This window comes from Triturus cristatus, chromosome 1_2 (genome assembly GCF_964204655.1).
Source record: "Triturus cristatus chromosome 1_2, aTriCri1.1, whole genome shotgun sequence".
Classification (NCBI taxonomy): domain Eukaryota; kingdom Metazoa; phylum Chordata; class Amphibia; order Caudata; family Salamandridae; genus Triturus; species Triturus cristatus.
The window spans coordinates 292790592-292801869 of record NC_140580.1 but is presented as its reverse complement, the minus strand read 5'-3'; the positions used below and the strand labels follow the sequence as shown (position 1 = coordinate 292801869).

The window sequence follows — 11278 nt, the reverse complement described above, 5'->3', positions numbered from 1 at the left end:
GAAAACAGCTAGAGACTGTTTACATAAGTTGCATTTTTGATGAATAATTTAGGTAAACCTGCAGCATTTTGTTTCCTCCATGCCACGTAATCATAGTAGCTGTGACAAAGAAAGCTCTGAAGAGCGGTTTAGAGATTGTCAATATGTTGCTGAAATCAGTGGTTTGAATGTGCAGGTACTGTCCGGTACTGGGAACCTACAATTCTTCAAACTGAACAGAGTACATCCATTTCAAGAGCAGTACTTCTAGAATGCCATTTAAAGCACTGGCCAAAATCCATATTTTTTTGGGAACTACAGGTTTTTAAGGCAGGTTAGAAAAATTTGCTCTTGTGATTGCCTCAATTGTTTTCATCAGTGAATTTATTCTTAAATATGTGAGGCTTAAAGCAGTTGCTACTCAAGTCCGTTACACTGCAGTACATGAAATTTGACCTTTGCACTGTTGTAACACATGCATGAAGGCATGCTTATTACAAATAGTCCTGCAAAAAGCAGGTTATAGTGGGCGAAATTTTCATTGACTATGCACATACACATACCAATCATACTGCTGAAAAAGTGACTGGGTAATTTAAAATATTGGAAATTGTGCTTCAGGGTTGGAGAGCACCAAGAACACATCTACTTGCATAGTTTTAGAAAGTTGGACAGCCCACTGGGCACTACAACGTCAGAGTGAACCCTACAGTTAATATGCTTTAACCATTACTCCAAAACTATAGATGAGATTTTTAAAACATTTATTTAAAAAATATTATAACATTTGCTCAGAATCAAACCGATATGAACAAACCAACATGTAAGTAACTATGTGAAACTGTGACAAAATGCTTCTGCTGCTATACAGATGCAATCACAACGCCAGATAAAATGTTCCCAATTACAGATCTTTGCAACAAAGCACAATTACTATCCAGTCCAGCTATTTATCCTTTCAACCTTAGTACGCAATTAACATGGCATTTAAAATAAATTATGCTTAACAATCTTCAAGTGCTTAGAAAGCCTAAAACATGAAGGGCTTTCAAAATGGTGCTCCACCAGGTGACTCGTGTTCCACAGTGTTGTCATGCCAAAATGATCCTCCAATGGATGCTGTGCTTGAATACTGCTCATTTTTTCCCACGCTTTGAGTCAGTATTTTTTTTTGACTTCTTAGAGGTATTGCAATATTTTGCTTCCATGTCTTCCAAAAAATTGTCCATTTGCTGTTTCCGGTCTTTCTGTCTGCTCTAAAAAGGATGAAAAATAAAGGGTATTAGTCTACGACACAATGCAGTTTAGTGTTACCCATTAACATAACATTACTTCACAGCATGCCACTTGCTGAAACCAGCAACCATTTCTACCTTTGCACATTCGTGGATAGGTATCCCATTATGCGCTACAGCTGTAACTGAAATGTATCCATGGAGATGGTTAAACCCTGTTTGCAGTACTCCGAGAATAAGCCTAGGAGAGCAATACATAGTTGAAACGGTAAACTACTGGTTCATGTATGTACTCAAGGAAGTATGCTGGTTAACTGCACAAAACTTACACTGTACTCCAATTACATGTTTAACGCTTTCTACATTTCAAAAAAACTGGTATTAAATGATTTGCAGGGTAAAAAAAAAAAAAAGCACATTTAGTTTGGGAAAGAGTTGAGAGATAAGCGGTGGTGTATTATGTGTCTGGCTGATTTTTTTAACGGTTTCTTTGTAAAAATGTTTTGTGGCCAAGGTAGTCCCTGACCGAGGAGGGACAGTAATGAGACTACTAATCTATCAAAAGCATAGCACCCTCATGGCTTATGCTGTGCGTGTGAGTTTTCTGACTGTGTCTCAAGTGTATCAATTCTTGGTGAAAGTTAGGTGGATTGCATGCAAATCCAGGTCAACTCTAGATGCAAAAGGATTATATTACTTACCCTGTAGGCATCTGTTCTTGGCATCTAGAGCTGTGGAGTCACATGCTTTGCATACTCCTGCCATCTAGTGTTGGGTCCGGATGTTTGCAAGTTGTTTTTCTTCGAAGAAATCTTTTCCAGTCAAGAGTTAAGGGGACTCCTCCTTTTGGAGACAGTGCACATGGGCATCTACTCCATTGTTAGATTGTTTTCCCACAAGAGGGTAAGAATGGAGTAAATGCGTGTAGTATAGAGATGTCCATGTGATGTAAATAATATGAACTGCAATGACCACTGGTGACTGAAGAGGAGAGGACACGTGAATCTACAGCTCTACATGCCAATAAGATGCTTACAGGGCAAGTAAAATAATCCGTTCGAGGCATGTGTGCTGTAGATACACATGCTTTGAAGAGACTGTATAGGAGTTCCCTTCAAAAGCAGTTGCTAACCAGTATGCGTTGCAGTTGTTTGAAAAAGTGTTGTCAGCACTGCCCGTCCTACAGTGGCTTGTTGACGTGCCAATACATACACACAATAATGTTTGGTAAATGTGTGTTGTGTAGACCATGGAGCTGCTTTACAAATATCTACAGGAATATTACCCAAGGCGGCCATGGATGCTCCTATTTTATGAGTAGAATGTGCTTGAGGAGGGATAGATCATGTTCTTTTGGCTTTAATATAGCATGTTTAGATGCATTTAACAATCCATCTAGAAATGCCAGATTTTGAAAATAGGTTTTCCTTTATGAGGGGAACAAAAGCAACAAACAGTTGTTTAGTTTTCCAAAATGTGTTGTCCCATCAATGTAATATAATGCTCTTTAAACATCTAATAGGTGTAGTGCTCTTTCTGCTATTGAATCAGGTTGAGGAAAGAAAAACAGGTAACTCAACTGATTGGTTAATAGGAAAAGCAGAAACTACTTTTGGAAGGAACTTTGCGTTAGTCCAAAAAAACACTGTCTTTATGAAGTTGAAAGAATGGTTCTTCTAAAGTGTCTGGAGCTCACTGACACGTCTTAGTGAAGGGACAGCAATTAAGAAAGGAATTTTCCAAGAATGGAATTATAGCGGATAATTATTCAAATGGTTCAAAAGGTGGACCCATAAGTCTTGTTAGAACAATGTTTAGGTTCCATGCAGGTGCAGGTGGCATTCTTGGTGGTATCACTCTTAAGGCCTTCCATAAATGCTTTAATCACTGGTACTTTGAATAAAGAGCAGTGTTGTCTGTTTTAAAGATATGCTGCTACTGCTGCAAGGTGTAAACACATGGATGTATAGGCAAGGCCTGCATGTTGTAGATGCAATAGATAACATATCTGGTGTATTGAAGCATCTAATGGATCAATGATTTTATTATTACAATATAGAGCAAATCTTTTCCATTTTGCTGCATTGCATGCTCTAGTAGGCTTTCTTGCTTCTTTAAGAATTGTAATACAATCAGATGGTAGATTTAAATATCCAAACTATGACTTCAGGAGCCAGGTTGAGCTACCTGGGGTTTGGATGTCTGATTTCTCAATGGTTCGGTGTCAGAAGGTCTGTGGTGAACTGAAGCTTCTAATGTGGAACTACTGAAGGTTCTAGAATGTGGTGAACCATGGTTGACGAGCCCATGTGGGAGCTACTAGAATAAGGGTGAGAGATACATGTCTGAGTTTCCGAACCAGAAATGGAAAACCACAAGCAAATCTTCCTAACCAATTCATCCATAAGGCATTGACTTTGGATAGAGGGTGTGGGAACCTGAAGGCAAAGTTTGGGCATTTTGAGTTCTCTGCTGTTGCGAAGAGATGGATTTGCGGAAACCCCCATTTGTGTAAGTATGGGAGGAGAACTTGAGGGTGGTGGAGTTCCCACTCGTGGAATTGTTGCTGCATCCTGCTGAGAAGGTTGGCAAATTGGTTGTCCGTTCCTGTGAGGTGTTTTGCTAACAACTGGATTTTGTGATGTACTGCCCAACACTTAATGGTCTGAGAGAAATGATAACTGAGGAGAGCATGTCCCCCCTCCATCCCCCTTTCTGCGTATAGTAAATAGCTGTCATATGGTCTGTCTGGGATAAGACAACTTTCCCTGTCAGGTAAGGTAAAAACGCTTTGAGCGCTGGATGGACAGCTAGAAGCTCCAGGTAGTTGAATTTTTCTGTGATTGGTGCACCAGAGGCCCTGAACTGTTAGATGCTGAAGATTAGCACCCCATACTGTAAGATACTTCCGCTGTGAGAACGACTTGTGGAATACGGTCGATAAAAGGCCAGCCTTTTGCTAAGTTTTGGGTGTTCCACCACTGCAGAGAGCGATGGGTATGGCTGTTCAACACCAGATCTTTTAGTTGACCCAGTGCTTGATTCCATTGTTGATAAATATTCCTGTAGAGGACGCACGTTTAATCTTGCACGAGGTACTATAGCAATGCATGATGCCATCAGCCCAAACTGTTGCATGAAAGTTCTTACTGTCCGATATTGGTTGCTTTGGAACTGTAGTAGTAGTGTGTGGAAATTATGAATTCCGGCTGCATTAGGATAAGCTAAACCTGTTTCAGTGTTTAGTATAGCTCCGGGATATAGTTGCAGCTGTGTAGATTGAAGATGGGATTCGGATTCTTGCAAATCCCTTTTGGCAAAGGAGATTTCTTGTAATTTGAGTGTGTTGTAAACACTTAAGAGGAGTGTTGGCTTTGATGAGACAATTGTCTAGCTACGGGAAGACATTAATTTGCTGTCTTCTTAGATGTGCTGCTACTACTGCAAGGCATTTGGTATATACTCTGGATGCTGTAGTTACTCTAAATGGGAGCACTTTGAATTCCTTTTGAACTGATAATGCTTTCCTGCTACCACAAATCTGAGGTATTAGCAATGTGCTGAGATGTGAAAGTATGAACACATTCATTAAGTCTAGTGCCGACAGTCATTTTGTTGGAAGAGGGGAAGCACTTGTTGATAGTATGTATAAATGTAGGGGTCTGAGATCGAATATTGGTTGGAGAGATCCATACCCTTTTGGGATTAGGAAGTAAAGTGAAGTGAATAAACCCCTGGTCCTTGGTGTTGTATTGGAACTGGTTCTACAGCTCCTTTTGTTAGAAGAGCTTGTACTTCTTGTTTGAGCAGTTGTTGGGGCTCTAAAGAGTTTGTGAATGCGAGGTGGAAATATTGGGAGGCATTGCTTGTGCGCTCCAGACAACCATATTGGATAATGTCGAACACCCATTTGCCTGATGTTATTGATTGCCAAATGGGAAGAAACTGGTGCAGTCTTCCCCCCAACAGGTGTATGATGGTCGAGGGGGATTGTTACTGAATAACTGCTTATTAGGAGATTGAGTGGTACATTAGTGAATCTCTACCTCTGCCTTTAAACTGGTTTCCTTTATAACCTCCCTTGTAGAAGCCTCTACAGGAGGGAGGATGGAGTCTGATTTTTGTAGTGTTTGCATCTGTGGAGTTCCTTTTTGAGCCTCCCCTATAAAAGGAGCGACAAAAGGAACCTCTATTTGAGGGTGACCGTAGTACCTCCATGGATTACACTACTTCTGTAGCTTTAATTTTTCCTAGTGATTCATCCACTTGAGGACCAAATAAATGTTTATCAAATGGGGCCTTTAGTATGGCTTGTTGTACCTCTAGTTTAAAACCAGAAATTCATAACCATGCATGTCATCTGAGAACGCATACCCAATAGAGCCATTAGAAAGAAGTTTTCCCTCTTGTAGTACGTCCTGCCCTCTTTTCCTGTGTTCTTCTGGGAGGAATTGGAGTAACTCCTCCATTTCGTCCCAGTGGGCCCTGTCATACCTAGCCAAAAGACCTTGAGTATCGGCTATACGCCAGTGGTCGGCTGATTGTGCAGCTACTTTTGCCTGAGGCATCTATTAATTCGGACTCTTTGTCCAGAGGTGGTGCATCTCCTATGGTTTGGGAGTATGCTCTTTTACGAGCATTGAACACAACTAAGGAACCCAATGGAAGCGATCCCTTAATAAAAATTGGGCCAGATGGTGGGGTTTTTATATTTTTTTTATCCACTCTAGGCATTATAATACATGCCCTAACTGGATTCTTAAAAATGTCACCAGCATGCCCCATCATATCTTTAAACATAGGCATGATTGAGTTGTCCTATGTGTTGTTCCTAATGTTTCAAATAAGAAATCTTCCAAAGATTCCTTATGTAAAGCAATTCAACAACACGTTACTGCTCTAGAAATGTAACTCCTGGTATGAAGTATTGTCATTGGGAGGGGGAAGGTTTAGCAGGATATAGATACGGATCCGTGTCTGTAGGAGGATATACACTGCAATCCCATGGTTCAGGTGGAGGTCCATAATTGTCCTCCCCATGCCCTGTATCAGGATCTATATGTGGGAAGCTCTGTCTAGGGGGTCTGCAGGTGGTACAATAAGTACTGTCGATTAACGTAGAGGGGTATGAGAAATGGGATGAATAGGGCTAGTAGCTATATCTTTTACTTTAAGAAGAAATCTATAATCAGTATCCATCTTTCGCTTGGATGATGGTATCACTTGTCTTACTATAATCTTTCCAGTGTTTGTATTTATGTGCAGTTTTTTTCTGTTTTGGATTTAGCTTTTGTTGCATAGTTTCCAAAATTGGCACTAGAGGCCCTTGAAGAGCATCTTTTCGTTGCCGATATTTTTGGTGCAGAGCTCGATTTGGCTTTTTTGCCCTTTGGAGCCAAATCTTTATGTGTTGAAATAACTCTGTTCAAGCCAGAGCCAGAAGGCTTGATGTGTGCTTTCGGTGCAGAGCTGGAGGGCGGGCGTTAGAAGCAGAGGCCTGGTGCCTGCCATGGCCAGATAGCACTGGTGGCTCAGAAGCCTCACGTTTTATGGAAGGTGGTTTTGCGGGTAACTGTGCTTTGGTACTCACTGCACCTTGACCAGCTGGAATGTCTTGAGATTCAAATTCTATCTCCAGCTCGAAATCGGAATCTTGGATGGTGGAGGCCTCTTACGCTGCAATTTCTTCTTGTTCGAAATCCTCTCTCAAGATACCGGGAGAGGGGGAGGGAGTATTCTTCACTGTTTTGTCTCTTCATTTCCTTTTGTCGAGCCAGATGGTCTCGGAGAGTTTTCTTTGAGCGGAATGACCGACAGGCGTCAGTCTTGCTCCTTGTCTTCTGGAGATAAACATAAGTTACAAACGTTGTGAAGGTCAGTGTGCAGATACAAGAGTGGCGCCGAGGGCAGAAACTGAGGCCGCTCCATCAACGAATTTACTCAATGTTTCAAGAGGGATTAGAGAATGGGCTAGGTCCGAAGGCCGCGGTTGGAGGTTGTCGATCCAACTGAGATTTTACTGATTTGACACGCAAAGGATGGGTTACACGCCCGAAACAATACAGACAAGGGATAAATGAATTGTGAACCGAAGGGACCCCGAAGAACGGTTTGTACCCGGAGCACAGCAAACCATGTCCGAACCCGATGGCGGAAAGAAAACAATATAACAATGGAGTTGATGTCCATGCGCACTATCAGCGAAAGGAGGAGTCATTTCCTCGTGACTGGAAAAGACTTCTTCGAAGAAAAACAACTCCCAAACATCCGGCCCCAACACTAGATGGCGGGAGTATGCAAAGCATGCATATCTCAGCACACATGCCTCGAACATGTGGTTCCCGGTGAAGAAATCATGTTTTTTCTGCAGGAGTTTAGTATAGATTTGCCTTGTATAGGTACAAGACCAGAAGCATGCCATCTATTGTCCTGGGGATCTGTACCCACAAAGCTGTTTGGACTTGCCTGCTAACCGCAAAGAAACTAGACATTTCAAAGAGCACCACCATCTCCAGTAGATAGGCACGGGACCATTCAACTTTTAAAACTACCCAGAATTATAAACTACGTTCTTATCCACTGGTTCATACTCTGTTGTTACATAGCTCTGTTTGCGCAACAGAAATGCAACTACATTTCTTGTTGTTGGGCGTAAAACAAGAATTTGTGGGTGGATAGTTCAGAGGTTAAAATAGTTTGGGCCAAATTCATAAGAAGCGTTTATCCCATCCGTGAGTCATGTAATGAATTGAGTACTGTAATGACCGGATTACTTGCCAGCAATCTTTTACTCGTGTTCCAATTCTTCCTAGTCACCTGCCTACTTGAGCTTGTCCTTATCTTGATAGACATCTACACCCTTCAAAACTATAGCATTTCAAAGAGCTATGCCAGTATTTTGTGTCTATATAGCCCAATCCCTCTCTACCATCATTACCCTTGCTGTTTTGTCTTTCATCCCGATCTTACCAAGCATTGAGATGGGGTGGGATTTAAACTCTGACAAGGAAATCCTGGACCAGAAGTACTGAAGATTACTGATAAGTAATCAGACCATTATCCCCCTCCCACCTCTTACTCAACAGTCCTAGCTGGTTAAGGATATACAAATCCTTTAATGTCATGGTGTTATCTTTAAATATATCAGTTTGAATGCTCCTAATGGTTTTAGTGCAAAAGAAGAGAAAAAGAAAATAAAGCAAGATAAAGGTGACAATATTTTGACTTTCCTACACATGTTGGAAAACCCATTGAAAGAGCAGCATGCGCTAAGGTCTGCTACTTTGAGGGGACAAAACACAGTGGCATAACGAAACTTGGGAGGGGCCTGCAAAGTACATGCAGAGGGCCCGCACACTTTGGACTGTCCAGAGCTCTGAAGCCAGGGACCTGCCAGTGCCGAAGGAGGCCCCCCACACCACAGGGGCTTTTGTTATGCCACTGAAACATGCCATCAGGTGCCACACTGGGAAAGGCAAGAAATCTGCCACAATATCCACCTAGGATGATTTGGAAAGGAAACAAAAAAAGTGGATAGTAATCGTGTAACTGCACTTATAATGTAGGTCTTTGCATTTTTTACATGGCTCACCACTTCCTCCTAGGCCAGGGGTCTTCAAACTGTGGGGCGCGACCCCCAGGGGGGCCGTGGAGTGATGCAAAGGGGGTCGCGCCTTCCCAGTCACACTTCTGCCCAGGCCCAAGGGCTTCAGCCCCCACCCCCCACACTTCCCCCGTCCTGTGTCTCAGCCCGGGCTGCTGCAGTGAAACTTGAGCTGCTGCGGACTCAGCTGGGCAGTGTCTGGATTCCTATCTCCGGCACCCCCGTGTTTTTTCACAGGTCTTTAAAGACCATTTGCATTTTAACATGCCTTTGTAAACTGGTTACAGAGGCTTAGGTTTTTTTGCTGGTTCCAGTACCCCCTGGGTCCCCACTGTGCCTATTCCTTACATTTGGATTTTACATTCACTGCCGTAGTGTGAGAATGCATTTCATGGAAAGGAATACAAAGTTGGCTTCCTGGGGGCGCCGTGTGTGAAAGTTTATTGTGCTTTTGAAGCACCTGCTGCAGCGTTTCTTTCCCCGGCAATTACCTGGCCTCGCATAAATGTCAAGATAACTTGTGTGATTAATTATCTTCCTGGAGAGAGATCAGAATTTTGTATAGTTGAGGTTTTGACTTAGGTGAAGTTAGTGCAGAGGGTTAATATGCCTGCTGCAAAGAACATGTACCAAGTAGATTACAGAGTGTGTATGATGTGAAGAGATCAGCAGGTTACTGCTTTCAAAAGAGACCTCCTTTTGTTACTTGCAATTTATAACTTAAAGTCCTAATATAGAATAGTGAGCTATTAACTTTCATCCTAGAACAGCATGCACACTACAAAGAATACATTATTAGACCATTGATTAATGTTGCAAAAAGGGTTAATTTGGCTAGAAATCAATTCTTATTATTAAAGGAAACTCCCAACTATGCTGTTTCTTTTTCGGCTCGGAGTTTGTGCTTCTCCACACCAAGCACTCTTGAACTATACTGCCTGCCAGTATGGATGACATGTGACTCCTATACTTTTAGTCCTTTGGCTTATGTAACATTTCCTATACACTGATTTACACACTTATGATTGATTGTCTCTGTGTAATGTGTGTGTGATGCAAAGTGCGGACACCCTACACTGGTATGAGTGGCACTATATAACTAATTCAATGCATCTGAGAGTGTGGGGTTATGGAGACTTGGTCACTGTTAAAGGGTGCTAGTGAGAGAATCCGTGGTGGGGGTGGTCACTGGGGGGGCACCAACAAACATTGTCGCACAGGGCACCACCAGCACTAAAGCCGGCCCTGGGAAGTATGCACAGATAAGCGCTGAAAATACCGCTTTAGGTGACTGCTTTTTTTTGTACCGACTGGGCCATCAAAATAATCTGCTGGTAACCCTAACCATAGGACTGGAAGTTTGTTGCAGGATCAGCACATTATTTATTTCCTTCACCCTCGATCCCCGATTAATGCCGCAATAGTTTAACTTAGATCTTAAAGTCTACGCCCCCGTCAATAACATGCTGAGTTACTTCATGGGTCTGGGAATGTACCCTGCATTCAGACAACTCATTCCTCATTCTCGCCCTTTATTGTCACGCTCACCTTGCACTCAGTGATCACAATGCACTCACACTGATCACCATGCACTTGCACCATTCACCCGCTCACCTTGCACTCACAGTGATCACTCTGCACTCAAAATGCACTTGTCCTGCTCACACTATACCTCAACCTGCAGTCACACGAGTACACTACTCATCCTGCACTCATGTGACACTTCACTCACCTGTCCCCCCCACTACTCAATATGCAACTCACTCAAACATGCCCATCAGTAATCATACATTCATTCATCCCATTCTGAACTTGCATCCGCACCCAAAATGAGAGAGGACAGCAAGGGAGTGAGAGAATTTGATTGAAGAGGTCAGGGATGAGGAGAAATGTGAATTGCCGAAGAGAAGTGTGGACACGCAAGAAGTGAGTGTGATCCAAAGGTGAGGGCTTCTGTTAGAACAAAGGGGAGATGTGAAAGAGGAATGGGGGGACTAGAGAGGTGTAAGATACAAATAGACAAAAATTTGAATGAAGAGACGAGGTGAATGAGAAGTGCTGATGGGCACGGGAGGTGACAGGGCCAGAGAGGCCATGAGATAAATGTGAGAGACTGTTAGAGATGAGGGCAGTGAAAGGACAGAATGGCAAGAGGTGATTAAAGGTGAAGTGAGAGGTTGAATGGGGAGAGTTCAGAAGTTGTAAAAAGGGGTGAAAGAAAATGACCTGCAAAGTGAGAGAGGGATCCGGGGTTAGGAGAGGAGAGAGGAATGGAAGGGAGGGGGTGAGAGGAAGGCTGCATGGGTAAACAGCTTAACTCAACACAAAACCGCCAGGGTTTTAAGGGACCCCTGCTTCTTCCGGTCAGGGCCAGGTGAGCTTCTAATGTGGCAGCACGTATTGCTGCAGAGTGGAAGGCCCTTCACAAAGGTCGACTTGAAATCTTTGATGATAATTGCTG

General features: G+C 42.7%; 1 protein-coding gene across 1 annotated transcript in view; it reads right to left on the bottom strand.

Annotated features, from left to right (window-relative positions):
- Positions 1-726: 726 nt before the first annotated feature.
- DNAJC9 (DnaJ heat shock protein family (Hsp40) member C9) overlaps positions 727-11278 on the bottom strand; it is a 58155-nt gene continuing 47603 nt past the window's right edge. Inside the window, exon 5 of the mRNA XM_085603775.1 lies at positions 727-1235. Coding sequence (XP_085459901.1) covers positions 1116-1235 — 120 coding nt within the window. The 3' untranslated portion in view covers positions 727-1115. The remainder of the gene's footprint in view (positions 1236-11278) is intronic.